Here is a 26,543-nt window from a genome sequence, read left to right on the forward strand (position 1 = left end):
ATATGAAATGTGATAAAAACACACAGTTGACTTTACTTCAGATCGCTGATGGCTCACCTGAGCAGGTGATTGATGGCTCACCTGAGCAGGTGATTGATGGCTCACCTGAGCAGGTGATTGATGGCCTGAGTCTATAATTAATAACAATTAATTGTTTAATAATAATATAGTCTATTATCAATAATAATAATAAAGGCTGACCTCTCACGCTAAGAGGCCGACCTGAGAGCCAGGTGGCCTTCGTCACCGGCTGAGGCGGACACCCGCCATCGGCCCAGGTGGGCGGACACAGAGAGTTCTGCAAGTGGCGCAGTGTAAAGATATGAAAAAAAATAGTTTCGGTTCCCTATTTTACAGTCCATCTGGAACCCCTGGTACTCTAGATTCGTGGGAGACTGTCAGATTTTCTTTCTTTTTTTCCGTCTGGCACCCCTCCTACACTTGGTATTAGTACCAAGTCCGGGTCTTGGTCCTGTAGGGGGGTCCACATCGCTCAGAGGTACCCAGGCAGGGTCCACTAGTCCAGCTGCACGCTTCAAAATATTAAGATTTTATTATGTTTGCTCATACTCCGGATACTTCTTCAGCTTGACAGCCTCCCTCACCCCCGGTGCCCACCACCGAGTTCTCGGGTTGCGGCCACGACACCAACGACCTTCTGACCAATCAAAGTGGTTCTCAATAATAAAGAGTAATTTCTTAAAGCGTTTTTATTGTAAATAAGGAAGAGAAACAGATTAAATGGACTATACGATCACCAACTTTAAAAATAAAATCATGAAGACAAATGATTGTTAATTTGGTGCAGTGTCTCCAGGAGGATCTTAGGTTAAACATTAATCTCCAGTAAAGCATCTTTTCCTCAGTTAGGCAGTGTCTTCCTCTCTCAACAGAGACATGATCCTCAGAGACTCTGTGTCTTCTGGACCTCTGCCCCCTAGTGGCCTGGAGACATAACGGCAACAGAATCACTTCTCTGACCACATTACTGTCAGAGATAATGTCAAAGGATGGACTTACCTGAGCAGGTGATCTCCTGGAAACTGGAAGAGGAATATAGGTTAACACAGTTCCTGAGACTAGATGTAGAATCAACACAATTATGTGTGATGCTCCATGCAGGTCTCTCTGAAGATGCCATTTTGCGTCCTACATAAACAGCAGAGCCACAGTCTAGCGCTCTGCAGACCAGAGATGCTTCCTTCTTGGTCCAGCTAGAGTAATCTACTGGCCTCCAGACTCCCAGTTTGACCTCCAGTGTTCCTGCACAGCGACTGGCTCCTCCCACCAACCTGTAAGGTTCTGAACAGAAAGCAGAGAGTCGTCAGTAAAGAACAAAGTGAGTACCAGGAGAACAGAGATGAAGCAGATCAAAGCTGCAGCTCCTCTTCTACCTGAGCAGGTGAGTCCAACAGCTTTTCCAGGTGAGCAGGTGTTTCTCTCTGAGCCTGAGCTTCTACAGTCCAGGAGAGCAGACTCATTGCCTCCACACTGGAACTCTTTGGTCCACATGGGAGCCTCCACTTCTCCAAAGAGCGCCCCCTGGAGGACTGAAGGAGCGCCACAGCCAAGCTCCCTGCAGACCACCTCTGCATCCTGCTGGTCAAAGTCCTCTTCACACACTGAGGACCACTGGGTAGACTGGGTAGACTTCACCTCCAGTCTACCTGAACACAGACTGGTCCCATCCACCAGCCGGACAGAGTCTGGAGAGAGAGAGAAGCTAAAGAGATAAAAGACACCAGGCAGTAAATAAATGCAGTCATGAAACAAGGCGTTAAACATGAACACAAGTCACGTTGTAGCAGACAAGGAGGAACCTCATGAAGGTAGATTTCTGTTTTTTACCCGAGCAAATTTTTTGTTTGATTGTTGTTTTCTAAAAAGTAAAAAAAAAACACTTAAAAAAAAAAAATACACTCAAAAAAAGAAAATGCTAAAAAACGCTCTGAAAAAAATGCTATAAAAAATAAATAAAACCTGCGTTCTAATTTCCTAAAGTTCCAAGTGTAGTAGTGGGCGTAGTGGGCGGGGCATGCGCTGCTGAATGAGGCAGTAGTTTCTATTGGTGGGCTCCACATATGAAGGTAGATTTGTGTCTTTTTTACCCAAGCAAATTTCTTGTTTAAGGAAATTATCTCAAAATCTTTGCTCTCATTTCAAAAATGTACTCTCTCAAAAAAAAAGATTTGCTCTCAAAAAATAAAAACCTGCGCTCTCAATCCAAACAGTTCCAAGTTGAGTTGTGGACAAACTAGGAATGTAGACAACAATATGATGTCATTTTACCTCAGTGTCCTCACGTGACCTCCTGTTAGTGTGTGAGTGAGCCGAGAGCCCAGTGAGCCCACCAATAGAAACTCATGCAGCAGCGCAGGCCCCGCCCACTACGCCCACAACTCAACATGGAGCTTTTAGGATTAAAAGCACTGTTTTTAGTTTTTTGAGCGGTTTGTTTTTTTTAGAACTTTTTTTTTGTGTATTTTTTTAGAACTTTTTTTTTGAGAGACTTCTTTTATGGCGTTTTTTTAGAGCATTTTTTAGTTTTGAGAGCGTTTATTTTTTTGAGAGAGCAAATTTTTGAAATGAGAGCAAAGGTTTTGAGATAATTTACTTACAAACAAAAAATTTGCTCAAGTAAAAAAAGACACAAATCTACCTTCATAGCACCTGAACAGGTGAAGCTCATGAAGGGATGGAGCCGCCTCAGAGAGGTTCTACACAGATCCACTGTCCAGAGGGAGGGACTGGACCCAAACACATGATTACATTGTCACAGAGGAAGGCACTGATGGGCTTACCTGAGCAGTTGAGTTCCACGATGTAGGTAAAGGAGTCTGATAATAAACAATCTCTCAGAGCAGATCCAGAGTGAAGACAGTGCGAGCTGAGCCACCACACAGGTCTTTCTAAGGACTCTTCTCTCAAGTTCGTTGAAACAGCAGAGCCACAGTCCAGCTCTCTGCAGACCAGAGGTGCTTCCTTAAGGGTCCAGTCAGCACCATATATTTCTCTCCAGTCTCCGTGATGTTTGACCTCCAGTGTTCCTGCACAGCGACTGGCTCCTCCCACCAGCCTGACAGGTTCTGAACAGAAAGCAGAGAGTCGTCAGTAAAGAACAAAGTGAGTTCCAGGAGAACAGAGATGAAGCAGATCAAAGCTGCAGCTCCTCTTCTACCTGAGCAGGTGAGTCCAACAGCTTTTCCAGGTGAGCAGGTGTTTCTCTCTGAGCCTGAGCTTCTACAGTCCAGGAGAGCAGACTCATTGCCTCCACACTGGAACTCTTTGGTCCACATTGGAGCCTCCACTTCTCCAAAGAGCGCCCCCTGGAGGACTGAAGGAGCGCCACAGCCAAGCTCCCTGCAGACCACCTCTGCATCCTGCTGGTCAAAGTCCTCTTCACACACTGAGGACCACTGGGTAGACTGGGTAGACTTCACCTCCAGTCTACCTGAACACAGACTGGTCCCATCCACCAGCCGGACAGAGTCTGGAGAGAGGACATGGTTTAGTCAATGAAGATCATTAAATGTACAGTAAACATTGCACTGAGCTCTTCACTCCAGTGAGAGGCGTCCCTCAGGGTCACAGCTTGTCTCCAACTCTATTTACCATCTACATACATGATCCAACAGTCCAGCTCAACAGTCCTGCTGGACGCTTAACGAGGACGTTCCTGCTCTATGCTGATGACCTGGTGTTGCTACCACTAAAGCAGCAAATGGACTTCAAGGAACAGGACTGTTAGAACTGGGCCCTGAATGTACAGTACGTCATACTGGACATCCATGTTCTGCAAACCCAATCATGCTTTGGTCTGTAATTCGGCATAGTCCACAAGTCACCGTTTCTGGTTCCTCAGGATGGTCAGAAGTTGGGCCTGAGGTGTCGTATTCTGGGTCCATGGTCTAACCAGTTCGTACTGTACCGGTTGTGGTGGTAAGGACCCAGACGCAATACAATGGAGAAGGAATAGTAAGTGGAGAGCAGATCTTTATTCAGGCAGAACACACAGGAAAATACTTTCAGGGATGAAGGCTGGAATCTCGGGATCAGACAACTATGATGGTGGAAGAGGCAAGCTGGAGAATTTCTAACAGGTATGGCCATGCCGCTTTTCTATGGGGAAACCTCTGAAGCTTCTGCACCTGTTTAGAGCCCTCTCTGAGTGAGCCACCCCTAACTAGCACTACAGCCGGTTAGGGGCCACTAGTGATGGTAACAGACGTTCAGACTGGGCCAGTTGATGAAGTCTAAACTACCCCAACTCCATTCTTATTCTATACTCAATACCTTTTGGTGCTGTTCTAACACCCTCTGAGGCCGATCTGTGATATTGAGCTATATGAATGAAATGTCATCAAAACTGTGAAAGATTCCGCTCAGAACCTGTAAAAGGTTCTATAGAACCCTCCCATCCAGAACCTTTCCACCTTCTAAGTGTGCTAACAAGAAACCACCCAGGGGTTTACACTGAGAACCTTTTCATTTTCCAGGGTTTTATCTAGAACACTGGAGGGCGGTGGATGTCGTTTTGATGTGTAGGTATGTTTTAAAAAAGTAGCACTTCAACCAACCAATCAAGTAAAGAGTTCTACGCTCAATAAAACCACTTCTGTACCTTATAGGATGTAATGTCCTGGATAACTTTACGGTTCAGACAAATAGAAACCACTTACTGTCACAGAGGAAGAAACACAATGGAAGCAATACTGAGTGAGAAGATACTAAATTGACTTACCTGAGCAGGTGATGTTCAGGAAACTGGAACCGGAATATGGATTAACACACATCCTCAGAGTAGATCCAGAGTAATTACAAGAAGGTCTTAACCACAACGTAGTTCTTTCTATGGACCCTGTTCCCTTTTCTAAAGAAACAACAAAACCACAGTCCAGCTCTCTGCAGACATCATCAACTTTCTTTAAACTCAAGGAACCAGTAAACAACGCTCTCCAGTCTCCGTGATGTTTGACCTCCAGTGTTCCTGCACAGCGACTGGCTCCTCCCACCAGCCTGACAGGTTCTGAACAGAAAGCAGAGAGTCGTCAGTAAAGAACAAAGTGAGTACCAGGAGAACAGAGATGAAGCAGATCAAAGCTGAAGCTCCTCTTCTACCTGAGCAGGTGAGTCCAACAGCTTTTCCAGGTGAGCAGGTGTTTCTCTCTGAGCCTGAGCTTCTACAGTCCAGGAGAGCAGACTCATTGCCTCCACACTGGAACTCTTTGGTCCACATGGGAGCCTCCACTTCTCCATAGAGCGCCCCCTGGAGGACTGAAGGAGCGCCACAGCCAAGCTCCCTGCAGACCACCTCTGCATCCTGCTGGTCAAAGTCCTCTTCACACACTGAGGACCACTGGGTAGACTGGGTAGACTTCACCTCCAGTCTACCTGAACACAGACTGGTCCCATCCACCAGCCGGACAGAGTCTGGAGAGAGGACATGGTTTAGTCAATGAAGATCATTAAATGTACAGTAAACATTGCACTGAGCTCTTCACTCCAGTGAGAGGCGTCCCTCAGGGTCACAGCTCATCTCAAGTATCAAATGACTTACCTGAGCAGGTGATGACCTGTAATTTGTAAGAGGAAGATGAGGTAACACAGTTCTTAAGACTGGATCCAGAGTCCATACATTCCGTTGTTATCGCCCACGCCGATCTCGTTCTGTACTCCTCTTTCTGTCCCAGAGAGAGAGCAGAGCCACAGTCCAGCTCTCTGCAGACCACAGCTGCTTCCTTCAGGGTCCAGTCAAAGTACTGTACTGGTCTCCAGTTCCCCTTTTTCACCTCCAGGGTTCCTGCACAGCGACTGGCTCCTCCCACCAACCTGACAGATTCTGAACAGAAAGCAGAGCGTCGTCAGTAAAGAACAAAGTGAGAATGATCGCAGCAGTCGAGGATGAGGAACACGGACAAAACCTCCTATTGGATCTGATTGGGCTACGAACTAATGATCAACACACTGTGGACTCGTCCCGTCTGATCCTCTGTGCCCATCAGGCCTTTGAGGAGAAAAGGAGGCAGCTACAAGTAAACTCATGTTCCAGAGAGATCCACATCTTTTGGGATCGTCCACAGGGTTCATACACATTTTTACCACTGGTTTCAATGACTTTTCATGACCTTAAACCAAATTTCCATGAAGTTTAACCCACTTTCCCAATACACATGTTAAGTAAATGTCTATTTATATACATGAATAAACATATATACCTTTGTGGGCGCTGCCGACCTGGAGACCTGAGTCAGAAAAACAACAAATATACGTCACAGCGATACAAAGATATGAACAGAGTTCTGCACAGAATGCCATCAGGACACGAGGAACACAGATCTGGAGTCTTTCAGGGCTCCAGGTTTCACTTGAACGCTGAATCCAGTTTCATTAAACTGCTCATGAGGATTCAGATGAAAGCAATCGGCCATGTTTCAGTGAAGACGTCGGTCCCAGACCTACCTGAGCTCCAGAGCAACACCAAGAACACCCCCAACCTGTGATCCATGTCCACCAGAACCAGGTTCCACTGCCTGACGTCGGCTCCTGTCCTTCTTTCTACTTGTGCTGTGAGTCAGAGGACAACAATTGTGTGATTTAAACAGTTGTCTAAGCAGATTATATGAAATGATGTGATAAAAACACACAGATGACTTCACCTGAGCAGGTGATCTCAAGGCGGATGCTGAGACAGGATGAAGAGGAAGACAGCGTGGAACTGTTTACTGCAGACAACTCCAAAGAATCAGAACCACTGAGTGACTTATAAACCTCCTTCATGCCACTTTCTACCAATCAACGTTTAGCGAGTAGAACGTCCTTGTTAGCTTCACACCATGTTTGTACCATCGATCTGGACGACCGGACTCGTCTCTATTACTTAGTTTCTGGCAAAACATTGTCTGAATGGTGCATGCTGGGACTTGAAATGTCCGTCTGCTTTCACACTTGCTCTATGGCGAGGTTTTAGGAACGTCAGCAGAACAGGAAGCCTCGAGGACCAAGAAGTGTGAGACGAAGGGCCAAAAGGTTAAAGTTGGTGTGAGGATCCTGCCGCTGACCCGGGAGCTGAGTCATGAGGGAGAGCTGTAACGTGGACAGAGCTGGACTTTGTCTCTGTTGGTTCTACAGGATAGACAGAGGGTTTAAACACACAGACACTCTGCTGCATCACATGTGATGGTCTGCAGTCTGGATCTGCTCTCGGGGACTGTGGAAGTGTTGAAGAATGAGCCAATGAGACCTTTAAGAGCTTTGTACAAGTCCGAGAAGATCAGTCATGAGAGCGTCTAAATGAAATGAAATCTCTCAGAAGACTAGACGGGTCCGGTCGTCCAGATCGATTGTACAAACATGGTGTAAAGCCAACAAGGACGTTCTACTCGCTAAACGTTGATTGGTAGAAAGTGGCATGAAGGAGGTTTATAAGTCACTCAGTGGTTCTGATTCTTTGGAGTTGTCTGCAGTAAACAGTTCCACGCTGTCTTCCTCTTCATCCTGTCTCAGCATCCGCCTTGAGATCACCTGCTCAGGTGAAGTCATCTGTGTGTTTTTATCACATCATTTCATATAATCTGCTTAGACAACTGTTTAAATCACACAATTGTTGTCCTCTGACTCACAGCACAAGTAGAAAGAAAGACAGGAGCCGACGTCAGGCAGTGGAACCTGGTTCTGGTGGACATGGATCACAGGTTGGGGGTGTTCTTGGTGTTGCTCTGGAGCTCAGGTAGGTCTGGGACCGACGTCTTCACTGAAACATGGCCGATTGCTTTCATCTGAATCCTCATGAGCAGTTTAATGAAACTGGATTCAGCGTTCAAGTGAAACCTGGAGCCCTGAAAGACTCCAGATCTGTGTTCCTCGTGTCCTGATGGCATTCTGTGCAGAACTCTGTTCATATCTTTGTATCGCTGTGACGTATATTTGTTGTTTTTCTGACTCAGGTCTCCAGGTCGGCAGCGCCCACAAAGGTATATTATTTTATGTAGGAAATTTAGTGATTGAAATTTGGTTTAAATTCATGGAAATTTAGTGGTCACAAGTCCACAGTGTGTTGATCATTAGTTCGTAGCCCAATCAGATCCAATAGGAGGTTTTGTCCGTGTTCCTCATCCTCGACTGCTGCGATCATTCTCACTTTGTTCTTTACTGACGACTCTCTGCTTTCTGTTCAGAATCTGTCAGGTTGGTGGGAGGAGCCAGTCGCTGTGCAGGAACCCTGGAGGTGAAAAAGGGGAACTGGAGACCAGTACATTTTTCTGACTGGACCCTGAAGGAAGCAGCTGTGGTCTGCAGAGAGCTGGACTGTGGCTCTGCTCTCTCTCTGGGACAGAAAGAGGAGTCCTCAAAGAGACCGTCGTGGGTGATAACAACAGGATGTATTGACTCTGGATCCAGTCTGAAGACCTGTGTTAACGAATATTCCTCTTCCAATTTCCAGGACATCACCTGCTTAGGTAAGTAATTTGATACTGTTCCTTGAAGTCCATTTGCTGCTGTAGTTGCTGCAACACCAGGTCATCAGCATAGAGCAGGAACTTTCTTGTTGTTTAGGTTGTCCAGCAGGACTGTTTATTATTAATGTAGATGGTAAATAGAGTTGGAGACAAGCTGTGACCCTGAGGGACGCCTCTCACTGGAGTGAAGAGCTCAGTGCAATGTTTACTGTGCATTTAATGATCTTCATTGACTAAACCATGTCCTCTCTCCAGACTCTGTCCGGCTGGTGGATGGGACCAGTCTGTGTTCAGGTAGACTGGAGGTGAAGTCTACCCAGTCTACCCAGTGGTCCTCAGTGTGTGAAGAGGACTTTGACCAGCAGGATGCAGAGGTGGTCTGCAGGGAGCTTGGCTGTGGCGCTCCTTCAGTCCTCCAGGGGGCGCTCTATGGAGAAGTGGAGGCTCCCATGTGGACCAAAGAGTTCCAGTGTGGAGGCAATGAGTCTGCTCTCCTGGACTGTAGAAGCTCAGGCTCAGAGAGAAACACCTGCTCACCTGGAAAAGCTGTTGGACTCACCTGCTCAGGTAGAAGAGGAGCTGCAGCTTTGATCTGCTTCATCTCTGTTCTCCTGGAACTCACTTTGTTCTTTACTGACGACTCTCTGCTTTCTGTTCAGAACCTGTCAGGCTGGTGGGAGGAGCCAGTCGCTGTGCAGGAACACTGGAGGTCAAACATCAAGGAGACTGGACAGCGTTTTTCGTCCATCACTTCAGTCTGAAAAAAGTTGATGATGTTTGCAGAGAGCTGGACTGTGGCTCTGCTGTTTCTTTAGAAAAGAGAAAGGAGTCCTCGATCAGGTCTGCGTTCTGGTTAAGATCTTATTGTGATTACTCTGGATCTAGTCTGAGGATGTGTGTTCAACAATATTCCTCTAACAGTGTCCTGGCCATCACCTGCTCAGGTAAGTCCTTTGATCTTCTCAGTCAGTAATGTTTCTTCCTCTGTCACATTAAGTGGTTTCTATGCGTCTGAACTGTAACGTTATCTAGGACATGACATCCTAAAAGGTTAAGTGATTTTATTGTTGGAAGCTCAGATTTTAAAATGTTCAAAAGTTATTAAAAAGACAAATCATAGATCAATAGTTGAAGGTTTTATCAACATTTTAAGTTTAAATGGTGTCTGAAGCTGAATTTCAAGATTTTTTCTACAGAACATTTCCTGAAGGAGCTGAACATTATGATAGCTGGACAGTTTCTCTAGCTCGTTATGTTTGTTGTAGCATTCCAACAATAACCATTCTGTAACAGAACTCTATGAACTTCATGTAGTTGTATTTAAGGGGGTTACACTGTGGTCGAAGTGCTCCTTCTCAAAAACATAGCTAAATATCAGAAATACCACAGACAACTAGAACTGTGGGAGGTCAGTGTGTGATTTCTCTTCATGTTTTTGAAACAAGTTTAAGAAAGACAGAGTGACCTTCTCATGTTCAGGTGGCAATCATGTTTGTGTCGATTTTGGCCGGACCCTGTGGACAAACACATGGTTGTGTTCACTGAGCACCAGGATCCCTTTAAAAACCCTCTCATTTTACTGCAGCAGGGTCTGGTGGTCTGCCTCGCTCGGTCCTGGTTCTGGTTTTCTCGGGCCTCCAGCAGCATGGTGTCAGAGTTTGCTCGCATGGGATGTTAAAAGAAAATGTAATTTGTTGTGGATTGAGCTGAACGACATCCACCGCCCTCCAGTGTTCTAGATAAAACCCTGGAAAATGAAAAGGTTCTCAGTGTAAACCCCTGGATGGTTTCTTGTTAGCACACTTAGAAGGTGGAAAGGTTCTGGATGGGAGGGTTCTATAGAACCTTTTACAGGTTCTGAGCGGAATCTTTCACAGTTTTGATGACATTTCATTCATATAGCTCAATATCACAGATCGGCCTCAGAGGGTGTTAGAACAGCACCAAAAGGTATTGAGTATAGAATAAGAATGGAGTTGGGGTAGTTTAGACTTCATCAACTGGCCCAGTCTGAACGTCTGTTACCATCACTAGTGGCCCCTAACCGGCTGTAGTGCTAGTTAGGGGTGGCTCACTCAGAGAGGGCTCTAAACAGGTGCAGAAGCTTCAGAGGTTTCCCCATAGAAAAGCGGCATGGCCATACCTGTTAGAAATTCTCCAGCTTGCCTCTTCCACCATCATAGTTGTCTGATCCCGAGATTCCAGCCTTCATCCCTGAAAGTATTTTCCTGTGTGTTCTGCCTGAATAAAGATCTGCTCTCCACTTACTATTCCTTCTCCATTGTATTGCGTCTGGGTCCTTACCACCACAACCGGTACAGTACGAACTGGTTAGACCATGGACCCAGAATACGACACCTCAGGCCCAACTTCTGACCATCCTGAGGAACCAGAAACGGTGACTTGTGGACTATGCCGAATTACAGACCAAAGCATGATTGGGTTTGCAGAACATGGATGTCCAGTATGACGTACTGTACATTCAGGGCCCAGTTCTAACAGTCCTGTTCCTTGAAGTCCATTTGCTGCTTTAGTGGTAGCAACACCAGGTCATCAGCATAGAGCAGGAACGTCCTCGTTAAGCGTCCAGCAGGACTGTTGAGCTGGACTGTTGGATCATGTATGTAGATGGTAAATAGAGTTGGAGACAAGCTGTGACCCTGAGGGACGCCTCTCACTGGAGTGAAGAGCTCAGTGCAATGTTTACTGTGCATTTAATGATCTTCATTGACTAAACCATGTCCTCTCTCCAGACTCTGTCCGGCTGGTGGATGGGACCAGTCTGTGTTCAGGTAGACTGGAGGTGAAGTCTACCCAGTCTACCCAGTGGTCCTCAGTGTGTGAAGAGGACTTTGACCAGCAGGATGCAGAGGTGGTCTGCAGGGAGCTTGGCTGTGGCGCTCCTTCAGTCCTCCAGGGGGCGCTCTTTGGAGAAGTGGAGGCTCCCATGTGGACCAAAGAGTTCCAGTGTGGAGGCAATGAGTCTGCTCTCCTGGACTGTAGAAGCTCAGGCTCAGAGAGAAACACCTGCTCACCTGGAAAAGCTGTTGGACTCACCTGCTCAGGTAGAAGAGGAGCTGCAGCTTTGATCTGCTTCATCTCTGTTCTCCTGGAACTCACTTTGTTCTTTACTGACGACTCTCTGCTTTCTGTTCAGAACCTGTCAGGCTGGTGGGAGGAGCCAGTCGCTGTGCAGGAACACTGGAGGTCAAACTGGACAACTGGAAACCAGTAGAATCCTCAGACTGGACCCTGAAGGAAGCATCTCTGGTCTGCAGAGCGCTAGACTGTGGCTCTGCTGCTTCTTCAGGACACACAATGGAGTCCTCAAAGAGAAATGTGTGGAGGATCACACGTGATTGTGTGAATTCTGGATCCAGCCTCAGGAACTGTGTTAACCTATATTCCTCTTCCAGTTTCCAGGAGATCACCTGCTCAGGTAAGTCCATCCTTTGACATTATCTCTGACAGTAATGTGGTCAGAGAAGTGATTCTGTTGCCGTTATGTCTCCAGGCCACTAGGGGGCAGAGGTCCAGAAGACACAGAGTCTCTGAGGATCATGTCTCTGTTGAGAGAGGAAGACACTGCCTAACTGAGGAAAAGATGCTTTACTGGAGATTAATGTTTAACCTAAGATCCTCCTGGAGACACTGCACCAAATTAACAATCATTTGTCTTCACGATTTTATTTTTAAAGTTGGTGATCGTATAGTCTTGTTCTTAATCACCTCTTTAACCTGTTTCTCTTCCTCATTTGCAATAAAAAAAAAGCTTTTTACAAAATGACTTTGTTTATTGAGAACCACTTTGATTTAGAGTTGCATCATAGCTGAAGATAAAACATGATGAATGAATGTATATTTGTGAAATCATGCCTCAGTTACTGTAAGAAACTTTTAGTGTTGGTTCTAGTGCCCCCTGTGGACTAAAGAGGTAGTGTTGGTTCTAGTGCCCCCTGTGGACTAAAGAGGTAGTGTTGGTTCTAGTGCCCCCTGTGGACTAAAGAGGTAGTGTTGGTTCTAGTGCCCCCTGTGGACTAAAGAGGTAGTGTTGGTTCTAGTGCCCCCTGTGGACTAAAGAGGTAGTGTTGGCTATAGTGCCCCCTGTGGACAAAAGAGAATAAGTTATTTCACTTGGCGTTTCAAATAGATAAATGTAGACATCTTAACCTGAGCCTTTACCAAAGAATGAACAGACTGTTATAAGTTTATTATTCACACAACCAGTTCAAGAGCAGCGTGTCTTACGTTCAGTGATATTTAAAGCAGCGATGTGAAGAACCAACGAGACAAAGCACACATCTTGAGAGCAAACAGACCGGCTTACATCAAAATTTAAGGCACAGAAAAATAAACCTAAAGAGCCCAATATAATCATGAATTAACTGACTAACAATAATGTAACAGAGATAAACAAAAACATATGATTCTGAATATAACAGTGAAACAATATATGATTAAGAGTTGAACAATGTTCCAACACAGCATGACCTTAAAGAGCTGAACATTATTTATGAAGCTAGTTATGTGTTGTAGCATTCCAACAGTAACCTCATGAAAAATCAAGAACATAGGAACTATCAGTCCAACAAGTTTGTTCTTGACATTGTGACTCAAAATGTGTCTTCAACACAACTCAAACGGACGATCAACGCTTTAGGAAGCCTGTTACTTGATGGGAGACTCAATGTATTCAGTCATATTTAGCTGCCTGACATCTTTATTAAAACAAGTCTACAGTCGTCTTGAGTGTAAATTACATTTGAACTTTTCTTTTTAAATTCAGGTTTGTTGTCTGATTTAGTGAAGGACAACAGTTAAATATGTGTATTCAAATAAGGAAGAGAAACAAATTAAATATGTGATTAAGAACAAGAATTAATGATCAGCAACTTTATTTAAAGAAAATATACAAAGACACAAATTATTGTTATTTTGTTGTGATTTCAAAGTGGAATCTTTGTCTCCCCCTTCTGGAGAGCGTGTATATGTATTCAAGCTTTAAAAGGAACACAGGTTTTATAAAAGTATTCAAACTTCATACTAACTGGATCAGATGTTTTCTGGCGGGGGTCCAACAGGAAGGCGTTACAGGACCCTGCGGTGTCTCCAGGACGGCCTCAGCAGAACATTTAAACACTCTGCTCCAGTAAAGCATCTTTTTCTCAGGAGGTGGAACCCAACAAGTCTCTGAATGGTCGTTTCCTCGCTTTGAACCGGAAGTGGTTCTGTGTTTCCGTCTTGACGGCCGTCCCAAAGCTCTCAGGGAGGGATCCAGGAAGTGTTTTAACGCTGGACACGCCCTCTCAATGTTCATCAGTCATGTGATTGGACGCTGCAGCTGAGCGGACGGATCTCTGGAGTTTCATACCAGAGTGAAGACAATCACAGAGTAAACTCAAGTTATGTATTATGTTTTCTGATTCACCAGAAGTAACTACTTCCTGTTTAAAATCTGTAACTACTTCCTGTTAGAAATCTGTAACTACTTCCTGTTAGGGATCTGTAACTGCTTCCTGTCTGAGCTCTGTTACTGCTTCCTGTCTGGGATCTGTAACTATTTCCTGTTCGAGCTCTGTAACTACTTCCTGTTTGAGACCTGGACTTCCTGTTGGTCTGAGAGGTTCCTCAATAAGCTGCAGCTTTGTTTAAGTTGAGTTATTCATCTCTCTCAATAACATAGAAGCAGATTCACTCACTTTACTAAACTATAATCATCACAGCGATGTAAACAGTTATGAGGTTCTGGAAGTTATTGAACGTTAAATTAAAAGGAATAGTTAAAACATTTTAGGAAACATGATCTAAAAGGCCCTGAAACTCCTCGTACATTTACCAACTTGTTTTGTGTATTGTATGAGATTTTTAAAGTTGAAGCTTTACGCTTACAAAATAAAAAGGGCGTTAGCTAGCCAGCTAGAAGGCGGCACCAGCGCGCTAGAAGAGGGCACTAGCAAGCTAGCAAGGGGTGCTAGCTAGTGAGCTAGAAGAGGGCAGTAGAAAGCTAGCAAGGGTGCTAGCTAGGGAGCTAGAAGAGGGCACTAGAAAGCTAGCAAGGGTGCTAGCTACTGAGCTAGAAGGGGGTGCAAGCAACCTAGCAGGGGATGCTAGCTAGAGAGCTAGAAGGGGGCGCAAGCAAACTAGCAGGGGGCGCTGGCAAGCGAGCAGGGGGTGCTAGCTAGTGAGCTAGAATGGGGCACTAGAAAGCTGTAACAGCTGGTGAAAACATTAATTTTTAGGATTATTACGAAGATCCACCTTAAAGCTGCACGTGAATATTTAGTCAATATGATTAAAGGTGAAACTCTCCTGCAGCAGCTGTACATCAACGTGTACTTTCACTGTGGAAGTGGAGCAAGTACTACACAGTACTTCATCTCGTATTTTCCCAATCTTCAGTCAGCTCTTCTAAAAAGGTCAAAGTCTCCGGAGGGTCGTTTACTCTTCACCCTTTCTCCCCCACCTCCTCTTCATCGCCTCCGTGGCTGAACTGCCGCCTGCTAAGCCTCTCCGGGTCATGTGACGCCATGTCGCTGAAGTCACGGAAGATGTCCTGAAAGGTCTCGTCGTCTCCTGAGGAATTAAACCGGATCCAGTTAGAAAACTTCTATACAACCAGAGGAGTCGCCCCCTGGTGGTCAGGAGAGAGAATGCAGCTTCAACACCTGAAGCATAGACTTCTATACAACCAGAGAGACTCACCCATCGCTCCAAAGACTCCGTCTGAATCCCTCATCTCTTCGTTCATGCGGGCCATGCGCAGCCTGCAACACAGACACCATGTTGGGTGTTTCAACAGGAAGCAACTCCGCGTCACATGACAGGAGTCAAAGCGCTGCAGAGTGAGACCTCCGTCTTCTCTCACGTGAAGTTGCACGCAACGCCGACGGGTCGAGACAGAGTTTCTCATGCTAAGCTAGGCTAACCGCCTCCCGTCACTCACAGTGTGACGATGTCGGCGTGGGCGGTTTCCACGGCGATGGCCAGCGGGTCCTGGCCTCGCTCGTCCGCAGCGTACTGATTGGCTCCTCTCTTCAGCAGGAGACACACCTGCCTGCACAAAGAGGGGAGGGGCTTATTGAGCAGGGGGCAGCGTGTGAATGTTCTGTGTATATGTGTGTATGTGTGTATGTGTGTGTATATGTGTGCACCCAGTGTGTCCAGCAGTGTGTGTGTGTGTGTGTGTTCCCAGTGTACCCAGTGTTCCCAGCAGTAGCAGCAGCATGCAGCGCTCCTCTTCCTCTCAGGTCTCGGTGGTTGACGTTGGCTCCGTTCAGCAGCAGGAACTCACAGGCCGACAGCGACCCCTACAGGCAGGAGAGAGCACAGCACTCAGAGCCAGAACAACATCAACTACAACAACAAACACAACAACAACAACAACCACATCAACCACATCAACAGCAGCAGCAACGGCGTTACCATGCAGCTCATTAATGCTCTATTATATTAATATACTCCTATCTATCTTCCTCCTCCTCTTCTTCCTCACCCCTACAGCAGCTCCTATCAGCGCTGTGCGTCCCTCCTCTTCCTCGATGCTCCCGTTGACCTCTGCCCCCTGGGCCAACGCCGTCGCTATGGCCACCAGGTCACCGGCCACCGCCGCCTGGTAGAGCCGCCGCCCGGCAACGACCTTCAGAGCTCCTGAAGGAGGCCGATATATAAAAGCAATAAGGTACGAGAGGCAGTACTGTATGTACAATAATGTACAGGGCAAACCTTGAACTGTACATTATTGTAGATACAGTTTTATAGTACGGTTGCCTGCGACATTATGAAAATAGTCAGTAAATATTAAGCTGCTTTTCAGCACAAACAGCATCAACACCAAACATGTTTGCTCACTGTCTGTAAAGCTAGAAATGACAACTAACGGTCGTGCAAAATCTAGCTGTTATTATGGGATGTAGTGACTATAACCTGTTATTTTGAGAGCGCACTGATATGAAATTATCTGGTGAATGTAAACAGGTGAACAGAACCTTATGGTTCAATACAGTACACTATGGCTCCATACAGTACACTATGGCTCCATACAGTACACTATGGCTCCATACAGTACACTATGGCTCCATACAGTACACTATGGCTCCATACAGTACACTATGGCTCCATACAGTACACTATGGCTCCATACAGTACACTATGGCTCCATACAGTACACTATGGCTCAATACAGTACACTATGGCTCCATACAGTACATTATGGCTCCAAACAGTACATTATGGCTCAATACAGTACACTATGGTTCCATACAGTACATTATGGCTCCATACAGTACATTATGGCTCCATACAGTACACTATGGCTCCATACAGTACACTATGGCTCCATACAGTACACTATGGCTCCATACAGTACATTATGGCTCCATACAGTACACTATGGCTCCATACAGTACACTATGGCTCCATACAGTACACTATGGCTCCATACAGTACACTATGGCTCCATACAGTACACTATGGCTCCATACAGTACACTATGGCTCCATACAGTACACTATGGCTCCATACAGTACACTATGGCTCAATACAGTACACTATGGTTCCATACAGTACATTATGGCTCCATACAGTACATTATGGCTCCATACAGTACATTATGGTTCCATACAGTACATTATGGCTCCATACAGTACATTATGGCTCCATACAGAGGACCCTGTGACTCACTCTCAACCAATCAGAATGCTTGATTTCATGAGGAACATGACTCAGACTCACGATCTCCGTCTGAGACGTTCTGCACGAATCTCTTCTCCACATATTTCTGTTTGATCCACGCCTCCTTCTCTGCTCTGCAGGGAGATCACAGATCAGTTATTACACACACACACACACACACACACACACACACACACACACACACACACCACAGATCAGGGATCTTACCGCTCGCTGGCAGCTTGAGGTTTCACTCGTCCTTCATTTGAACATCTTGCCTCGTAGATCTGGTTCATCACATTATTACCCAGAATACACAGCAGCTAAAGGAGGAAGAGGAGGAGATACAGGGGTCACATTAGTCTTTAGCATCATAATCACACATACATATATACTTAATAGTAGAAGGAGCTTGAGTGTGTGTGTTACCTTCAGCTGCTCAGCCTCCCAGGAGTCCAGAGTGAGAGATCTCACCTTGGACAGGTGAACACCGAGGCTCCTGAAACAGGAAGTCACAGAGTCCGCTCGACACAAGGAGTACCAAGTAGTACAATATACTGCATCAAAGATGTACTCTGTATCGTATGAAGTATCACATGTGTACTACTGTGTTCTGTACTACCTGTGGATGCCGGAGCACTGGATGCACATGGTGACTCCCAGGTTGATGGAGGCCCAGCGAGGCTCCTCCTCCCCACAGTCACAGCAGCGCTGGTTCCCGGGGCCCCTGAGGGCCACGCCCAGCACGGTGGGGGGCCTCTGAGGGGCGGGGCCCCCTCCACGCGGGGCAGGCGGGGGCTCTGTAGGCTGAACACAGGCAGGGGTCATGTGTACCTCGACTGAGTACTCGAGTACACGTCTGAGAATTTATAGGACCCGGGGAAACGCCGTCTGTGGAAGTGGGCGAGCTCTACCCAGCATGCAGTTTGTACTTTTATGAATATACAAACTGCCACAGTGTCACAAACTGTTGTTAAACCTTGTTAGTTAGTTTATCTTTATATCAACCTTTGTATGCATCTATCTCTGGCTTCATATTTAGTCGTCAGAGTGGTACGACAAGTATTTGTACTGTATAATAACACACAAAGTACCTGTGAGGGCGGGGCGTGGTCTCTCTGTCGGTACGCCAGGTCGATGCTGCCCTGCAGCGCGCTGAGCCATGAGAGATGCAGCTGCTGGGAGTCACACTGCAGGACACACACCCTGACACACACACAGACACACACACACAGAGAGACACACGCTTTGTTCACTGAAGGAAACCACACATCTGCGTGTCTCTCTTCAGAAGCAGCCGCAGACAGGAAGTCAGAGAGCCAGACTTCCTCTTACTTCTGGACCGAGAGCAGCTCGAAGCAGGACCGGCGGTCCAGATGCTCCAGAGGCTTCACGGCACACAGACGCAGGTCCTCAAACAGAACCGCCGGTTCCTCCTGCAGAACATGGAACACTGTGAGGAAGAAGTGGAGACGGACAGAAGGCTCGGTCTGTCTTTAGAACTTTGAACTCCTTTGAACTCTTTGAACTCCTTTTACCTTGTGAGACTTCCTGTAGATGAGCTGGTTGTCTCTGATGGAAAACCAGCCTCTGAAACAAGAGAACATGAGCGGTGAGTCATAGGAATGATATGATGAAGCCCTGAACGAACACACACACACACACACACACACACACACACACACACTTAAACGGAGCTTCCCAGTAGGAAGGCATCTGTACCTCTTCCAGGTTTTGGATTTCCTCCTGGAGCGCTTGAAGAGGTAACCCTGGATGATGACGTCACTGCTAGGACACAAGGAGACGGACTGCTCTCCAGAAGCATCCTAAACACACACACACACGCACACACACACACTTCTTAAACTGTGTCTGCTTGTGTTTCTCCAGCAGCCATTAGATTGAGAGATCCTGAGTGATGGAGTTCTTACTCTCTGCTGGACCAGCAGGTGTGTGTTTTCCAGCTCTTTCCTCTTCGCTGCACACTCTGCTGACGACTGCGACAGCTGCAACACAGGCGTGCGGTGAGTTCATGACACACGTTAAAGGGCCGCTGATGCTAACCAGGCTGCTCGTATGAGCTGCTTCCACACACACACACACACACACACACACACACACACACACACACAGGGTTTTACTGCAGTACAACGCAATGCACTGCTGCACGGATAAGCTGGCACCAGACTGCATTGACAGAACCAGTGATTTAACCGCTCAGAGCTGCTGCGCTGCTGCTGCTCCATCAGGGAGTGTGTTTGTGTTTGTGAGACTTTGGTAAATCTGTACCGACCCTTTAAAACACCAAAGTCTCACAATAACACAAACTAACTGACCGGTGGAGACCAGCAGCTCCTGAGCGCTGAGCGGTTAAATCACTGGTTTTAGGAATGGAGTCTGGTGTGTTTGAAGAGGCCAAAGAGTGAAATGCATGACATCACTACTGTCTCATTTTAGTGTCACAGACAATGAGGGGGAGGGGGCTACAATTACTGTGTGTGTGTGTGTGTGTGTGTGTGTGTGTGTGTGTGTGTGTGTGAACACCTGCGCGGCCATGGTCTTCATGGTGGGCTGCAGGTCCCTCAGGAGGTCGAACCCTTGGTGGAAGAAGGTGAACTGAGCGTGGACGAAGGAGAACACCTGACAGCCCACAGAAACACGACTGTGACACATGAAACTCATCGTTATTCAACTCCATCGGTTACATCAACACTGTGGACCCGAATAAGTTAGAACTCAAAAAATAGAGGCAATCGATTGCCTTACATTCTTTGAGTTGATGAACTTAAAAGTCAAAGGTTTAAAAGGTTAGATGACTTGCTACTTGTACCTTTTGATTACAGTTAAATTAAAATGCTCATTTAGCTGAACTCAAATATTTGAAGTTAATATGACTTACAGTTTCTGTTAATGCAACTCAACTATTTTCAGTTATTATTAAACCACTGGAATGAGTTCACAGAACTTGAAAAAATGACTACACAACCACACCATTTTGTGTTAACCAAACTCAATGTTTATTAGTTTGCATTGTCATCGTTTTAAGTACACAGTACTCAAAAATGTTGAATTAGTTTACTTAGAAACATGTGACTTGAAACTTCAATGTTTGTGGCAATCAATTGCCTTAAATACATTGAGTTTAACCAACTCAATGTATGCTAAAGTCATGAACATCTCCATTGCCCGCTCCCTTTTAGCACACTGCAGTATTAAAATTAAAGAGAAAAATAAATAAACATTTATAAATTAAAATAAATAGACCAAAAATAACTTTAAAATATACTTAAGCAACTTTAGATGATTCTAACATTTGACCTCTTTTCCCGACAGAAAGCCTATATCACGCATAGAATTCAGTATAAGCTCTCACTCATCAGTGCATTGACCGACATGACCCCCAAAACCTAAAAGAACTGCTCACCCTCCAGACCTCATCATTCACCCTCCAAGTCTCCAGAACCAAGCTCTGCACTATGGGCGACCGGGCCTTTTCCTCTGCAGCTCCGCGGCTGTGGAATACCCTCCCCGACCCACAGACTGCAGAGGCTTTTAAACGTGAGCTGAAAACTCACCTTTTTAAAAAAGCGTACTGCTAAAATATCTTTTATAGGCTCTGTTTTTAAATACATCTTTAAAATGTTCTTGTTTTATTCGCCGTTGACCTTGAAGAACACGGCCCATAGTGTCTAAATAACTGTATTCTGGAGGTGAAAGAAGCTGCGCTCAACTTACACTTCCAGATCATTTTGGAACCATCAACCTAAAAGGCAAAGAAAAAAATGACAAAGTCAAGACCACCATCTAAAACTCTTTAACAGAATTGCTCATACTTAATACAACAACAAGTTAGTTACTAGTAGCTTACCAAAACATAATCATGGACTACAGCTAACACTGCTTTAAAATGACATGTTTTCAATTTGTTTTACATAACTTTTGGGCGGAAAATAGCGATTAAATACTTATTAGTTAACATGTTTTTAGACAAACCTTTTGAGACCAATCATCTTTCTTTTTTGCAAGCAAATACAAAGTTAAGTAAAATATGATCTGTGCCGTGCTAAAGGTTAAACATCAATTAGGAAGATGGTATTCATGAACAGAACACATTCATGAATTGTTGACTTGAATACAGCAAAACGTTTTATTTTTATCAAACAGGCAAGCTGATGTGTATGATTTAGGGTTACCACACTAAAACATTGTCAGAGAGAGAGAGAGAGAGAGAGAGAGAGAGAGAGAGAGAGAGAGAGAGAGAGAGAGAGAGAGAGAGAGAGAGAGAGAGAGAGAGAGAGAGAGAGAGGTGGTGGTTCCAGTCTTAATAACACTACTGTAAATTACTACCCATTTAATATTTACTATGCAGGGTCCAACAATAATGTGCTTTTTTATTTGCCACGGTATAACTACATGTCTTGAATAACTTACTTAGCTTGACAAAACCTGTCTGAAGTTTGGTGGCGTTAGCGCAGAACAAAAGTGTAGCCGAATCTCTATCTGCAACTGTGCAGAAAGTCCAGATTTACACCAAAATGAATGAACAGAACGACGTGCATACAAACAAAAGAAATGCCAGAGCTGCAAGTGACGGCAAGCTGGATGCAGAAACACCGGGCGCTACTGCTCGACCAACCGAGAAGCACGGGAGGACAATATTTGATTTAATTAGCTTGTTTGACTGAAAATAAGACCGTGGTTTCAAGTCCGGGATTCACCGTTAAGTTACGTTAGCGAGCGGACGTTCGTTGGCCGCATTTTTCTCGGTCGAACAAGCTAGTGGAATACTGTCCGCCGTGCTCCTCGGCTGGTCTGATGTGCACCGTCAAGTAACGTTCGCTAGAGTACGTGCTAACGTGCGTTAGCTAACGTCAAGTCACGTTGGCTAGATTACGTAGGTTAACACAGACGTTAGCCGCCTTTTTGTCAGTCGAAAAAGCTAGTGTCAGCTGTGCGCCTCGGCCAACGTTACCTGACGTTAGCTAACGTAGGTTAGCACGTACTCTAGCTAACGTTACTTGACGTTAGCTAACGTAGGTTAGCACGTACTCTAGCTAACGTTACTTGACGTTAGCTAACGTAGGTTAGCACGTACTCTAGCTAACGTTACTTGACGTTAGCTAACGTATGTTAGCACGTACTCTAGCTAACGTTACCTGACGTTAGCTAACGTACGTTAGCACGTAACGTTACGTAGCTGCCAGTTGCGTCTCTGCGTTCAAACCAGCCACCGCTTAAGTAGAGAGACACACTGGCAGAGAAGACTGAAGTCTCGGTGAGTGGAGCAGACAGAGTAATGTCGCTGGCAAAGCGAAAGTCCGGAAAATCATTTTTTTTTTAAATAAGTTTTACGTTTTTGAGGTTTGGCAACTGGCTGATTGTAACAATTCAACTTCACACATTACATATATCAACTTTATATATATATATATATATATATATATATATATATATATATATATATATATATATATATATATATATAAACACTTATGATTTTACTCACCTTGAAAACAGTCTGAGCCGATGATGACAGAAGCCTGGTCCAAAAGAGTGCAGGACGGAAGGAAAGTCTACTTCGCCCGCCTAATTCCCATAATGCACTTTGATAACGGTCGCTAAAAAGTGATGTTTTATTTGTCAATATGTTGCTAACTTAGTGAGATTTTATTGTATTTTAGCATGTGCTATATAAATTAGGTCCTTTTTTAAATCATCTCTGTTTGAAACAATAGAAATAACAGGACTTTATCATTCTTAGTATGTAATTACTTATTTATATTAAGTTGTACTTAAGTTATGTTTTTAAGTAATGCCTACTTATACACAAAATAGTTCCATTAAATCAAAAATGCTTAGTTAAAATTACTCAAAAAAGAAGAACATGTTACAGCAACTTGACATAGTTAAGTTAATAGAACGTTTTCTATAACTTTGAGTATACACTACTTAATTTAGTTAATTACTTAGGACGTTCGGGTTTACAGTGAATGGAGAGCCAGGCAGCAGCAACAACAACAACAACAACATCATCATCATCATAATCATCATTATCATTATGGATCTGGTCCCATTAAAGTCAAAGAACAACTCACTGAGTTCAAGACGTCCAGTCTCTGCTGAGTCTTGAAGGTGTTGAGCTAAAACACATGAAGCGGAACGTTTCAGTGTGTGTGTGTACCTGCAGGCAGTAGTCCAGGGCAAAGTGCTGGTGTGTGTGTACCTGCAAACAGTAGTCCAGGACAATGTGCTGGTGTGTGTGTACCTGCAGACAGTAGTCCAGGGCAAAGTGCTGGTAGCACTTCCTGGTGGCGAGCATCAGGTGACTCGCCCGCTCAGCCTCAGCAGCTCGGTGACGAGACGCCTGAGCGCTCTTCAGGGCCGCCGCCTCCAGATCCTCTCCGATCCGCACAAACTCCCTCCTGGTCTCCACCAGCTGGGGCAGGAACCTCAGAGAGGACACGGCACGGTCAGGCTGTGTGTGTGTGCGTGTGTGTGCGTGTGTGTGCGTGTGTGTGTGTGTGTGTGGGGGTGTGTGTTGGACCTACTGTGCACAGAGGTTGGTCAGCTGATGGTTGATGGCTCTCTGAGTCTGATCAAACAACATCTGAGGACAGAAGATCAAGAAGTTCTAATCCCTAACAGGCTCTCATCCAGATCTGGGACAAAACAATACAGTGTGTGTGTGTGTGTGTGTGTGTGTGTGTGTGTGTGTGTGTGTGTGTGTGTGTGTATGTGTGTGTGTGTGTGTGTGTGTGTGTGTGTGTGTGTGTGTACTCACAGTGTGGAAGCTGACCATCTCCTGCAGGCTCTGGTTGAACTGGTTCAGACAGTTCTGAAGGGAGGGAAACAGGAAGTCAGTGAGCAACCTTTCACAGTAATAGCAGAGCTGCTGACCTCGGGGAAGAGTCAGAGATCAATATTGTGATCAGGACTTAAATCTGTTAAATCAATACATATGCCTATTAAATAAATAAATGAATTAACTAGATATTAATAATGATCTATTATTTGAATTGTGTCAAGATAAATACGTTAAGATTAGCTAGAGTACAAATACTCCAGTAAAAGAACTAATACCACACAGTCAAATACTATTTTAGAGTAAAGTACTATGTTACTCTATACCACTGACTTCTACACGTTAGCATTAGCATTTATTAGCTCCATACTGTGATGACGTCGTTCTCCTTCTGGAACATGGCGAGCTCAGCCAGGCCGCTCAGGAACAGCTGATTGGCTGCGCTGTACGCTTGTCCCGCCTCCACCATCTTCCCACACAGCTTCATCACCTGATTGGTCAGAGACACAGGTCACCGACCAATGAGAGCTCCGCACGGGTCCAACGACATCGCTCACTAAAGTACTAGCAGACATGGAGCTGCTCAGCCACCGGGGGCAGCAGACGTGTACTTGTACTTCACAGTACTTGTACTTCACAGTACAAGTACCAGGAGATGTTCTAGTGTTAGTGGCTGCAGCAACAGTAGTAGCTCAAGTACCACAAGTATTAGATGTTGTCGCAGTAGTAGCATTATTACCACGAGTATTAGTTGTTGTTACAGTAGTAGTAGTAGTAGTAGTAGTAGTAGTAGTATTACCAAGTATTAGTTGTTGTTGTAGTAGTATTACCACTAGAATTAGTTGTTACAGTAGTAGTAGTAGTAGTAGTCGTAGTAGTAGTAGTAGTAGTAGTAGTAGTAGTGGTAGTAGTAGTAGTATTACCAACTATTAGTTGTTGTTGTAGTAGTATTACCACTAGAATTAGTTGTTACAGTAGTAGTAGTAGTCGTAGTATTACCTAGTAGCAGTAGTAGTATCACCACTAGTATTGTTTTGGCAGTAGTAGTAGTATTACCTAGTATTAGTTGTAGTAGTAGTAGTAGTAGTAGTAGTAGTAGTATTGTTGTGGCAGTAGTACAGTAGTAGTTGGAGAAGTGGTAGTAATAGTAGTAGTAGCGGTAAAGGTATCAACAGTAATACAAGTAGCAGCAATACTAGTAGTATTAACAACAGTAACAGTAGTAGTAGTAGTAGTAGTAGTAGTAGTAGTAGTAGTAGTAGTATTAACAGCAGTGACAGTAGTAGAAGTAGTATTACTCGTCACTGGTAATAGTAGTAGTACTTGTACCTTGTCTACTTGTGTCTCCAGCACAGAAACATCGGCTTCGAACAGCTCGAGCTTCAGTCTGCACAAAAGAAATAGAACATCATCAGGACTTCTGCGCATGCGCAGTTTGTGGATGCTAAGGAGTGTGTGTGTGTGTGTGTGTGTGTGTGTGTGTGTGTGTGTGTGTGTGTACTTACCTGAAGTCAGGTGAGTCTTTGACACACTCCTCAAAGTCCAGCAGCGCGTCCATGTTGTTAGCCCGTTAGCTGCTGCTAGCCCGTTAGCTGCTGTTGGCCCGTTAGCTGCTCAGTTAGCCCGTTGGCTGCTCAGCTCGCCAGTTGGCTGCTGTTAGCCCGATAGCTGCTCTGTTAGCCCACTAGCTGCTGCTAGCCCGTTGGCTCCTGTTAGCCCGTTAGCTGCTGTCAGCCGCTCCACTCAGTCCTCATATTGAAGTGAGGAAACACAGATAAACTTCCTCCACGAGACTAATCGATAGTTTCAGATGCGGCCGATCGATCGGGTACCGTGCACGCGCACACGCCTGTCCCGCATGTTGGCTAACAGCGTCAGTAAACGCGTGTTTTGCGTGTTTTCAGTGTTTTCAGTGTGACAGCTGGAGCCGCATCCTGCAGGATGCAGAAGGATCTTGAATATTCATGAGGTGACGCGTCCTAGTGACGTCATGTTCCTTTCCGCCAGTCAAGACAATAAAGACGGATAAAAAAAATCAATCATGTAGTATCACAAAATGATCCCAATATTTGTAAAGAATTATAATTTTGGATAAAACATGAAACATTTTCTAAAATATAATTATAATATTTCTCAGAAATAATGATTTAGTATCACAACATAATGATGTAGCGTCCAGTAGAAAGGTTAAATGTATACATTATAATAAATGATGATATTAATAGCATAATTAAAACCTTTAGCTGCAACATTAAAGATTAAAGAAACAAGAATAATTTGAAAAATAATGTTTTATTCCAGAAACCATACATCAACTTGAGTCAGTTAACAGTTCAAATGATCAGCAATCAATAACTGATCAGCTGTTAGGAAACAACACCACCAGTCCTCACCGTGTTGCTGTACTTCCTGTACTGCGACCTGTGTACTTATACAATACAGAATGTATTTCTTTACTTTGCAAAACTTTCAAATTTGTCAACTTCAAAATGAAAGTCCAGTGAACATTGATCAGAGAAAGGACGGACACACACACACACACACACACACACACACACACACACACACTCACTCACTCACTCACTCACTCACTCACTCACTCACTCACACGCACA

General features: G+C 45.0%; 3 protein-coding genes across 6 annotated transcripts; 1 reads left to right on the forward strand and 2 right to left on the reverse strand.

Moving 5' to 3' along the window:
* Nucleotides 1–153: 153 nt before the first annotated feature.
* LOC137790545 (scavenger receptor cysteine-rich type 1 protein M130-like) lies at nucleotides 154–6,846 on the reverse strand. The gene is made up of 10 exons (XM_068584884.1): nucleotides 6,216–6,846; nucleotides 5,558–5,839; nucleotides 5,119–5,430; nucleotides 4,742–5,026; nucleotides 3,179–3,490; nucleotides 2,802–3,086; nucleotides 1,395–1,706; nucleotides 1,154–1,302; nucleotides 1,021–1,043; nucleotides 154–945 (listed from the first exon to the last, which is right to left on the reverse strand). Exons 1-10 carry the CDS (start codon nucleotides 6,313–6,315, stop codon nucleotides 867–869), a joined length of 2,139 nt encoding a protein of 712 aa, XP_068440985.1. The 5' UTR covers nucleotides 6,316–6,846; the 3' UTR covers nucleotides 154–866.
* zgc:162872 (BAR_ACAPs and ArfGap_ACAP domain-containing protein) lies at nucleotides 1,587–25,860 on the reverse strand. Of its 4 annotated transcripts, none has more exons than XR_011077932.1 (24): nucleotides 25,434–25,860; nucleotides 25,258–25,315; nucleotides 24,299–24,418; nucleotides 23,908–23,961; nucleotides 23,675–23,733; nucleotides 23,392–23,575; nucleotides 23,222–23,266; nucleotides 19,671–19,766; nucleotides 19,058–19,132; nucleotides 18,849–18,952; nucleotides 18,665–18,716; nucleotides 18,462–18,562; nucleotides 18,221–18,332; nucleotides 17,749–17,933; nucleotides 17,556–17,625; nucleotides 17,355–17,449; nucleotides 17,187–17,260; nucleotides 15,949–16,103; nucleotides 15,654–15,763; nucleotides 15,400–15,510; nucleotides 15,159–15,220; nucleotides 14,920–15,029; nucleotides 13,505–13,813; nucleotides 12,004–12,022 (listed from the first exon to the last, which is right to left on the reverse strand). XR_011077932.1 is itself a non-coding variant. In XM_068584886.1 (23 exons), the coding sequence occupies exons 1-23, from the start codon at nucleotides 25,484–25,486 to the stop codon at nucleotides 1,664–1,666; spliced, it is 2,145 nt and encodes a 714-aa protein (XP_068440987.1). In that variant the 5' UTR covers nucleotides 25,487–25,860; the 3' UTR covers nucleotides 1,587–1,663. The 4 variants fall into 4 exon arrangements, 2 of the variants coding, with proteins under 2 accessions (XP_068440987.1, XP_068440988.1); XR_011077931.1 differs by lacking the exon at nucleotides 12,004–12,022 and adding an exon at nucleotides 12,092–12,560; XM_068584886.1 differs by lacking the exons at nucleotides 12,004–12,022; nucleotides 13,505–13,813 and adding an exon at nucleotides 1,587–1,723.
* On the forward strand, nucleotides 7,409–12,236 carry LOC137791046 (CD5 antigen-like). The gene is made up of 8 exons (XM_068585749.1): nucleotides 7,409–7,529; nucleotides 7,622–7,755; nucleotides 8,171–8,282; nucleotides 8,709–9,023; nucleotides 9,116–9,400; nucleotides 11,210–11,521; nucleotides 11,614–11,895; nucleotides 11,971–12,236. The coding sequence occupies exons 1-8, from the start codon at nucleotides 7,409–7,411 to the stop codon at nucleotides 11,976–11,978; spliced, it is 1,569 nt and encodes a 522-aa protein (XP_068441850.1). The 3' UTR covers nucleotides 11,979–12,236.
* Nucleotides 25,861–26,543: the final 683 nt, after the last annotated feature.

This window comes from Clinocottus analis, unplaced genomic scaffold (assembly GCF_023055335.1).
Source record: "Clinocottus analis isolate CAN_PGR_092001 unplaced genomic scaffold, fCliAna1.0.p SCAF_2, whole genome shotgun sequence".
In the NCBI taxonomy this organism is placed as follows: Eukaryota; Metazoa; Chordata; class Actinopteri; order Perciformes; family Cottidae; genus Clinocottus; species Clinocottus analis.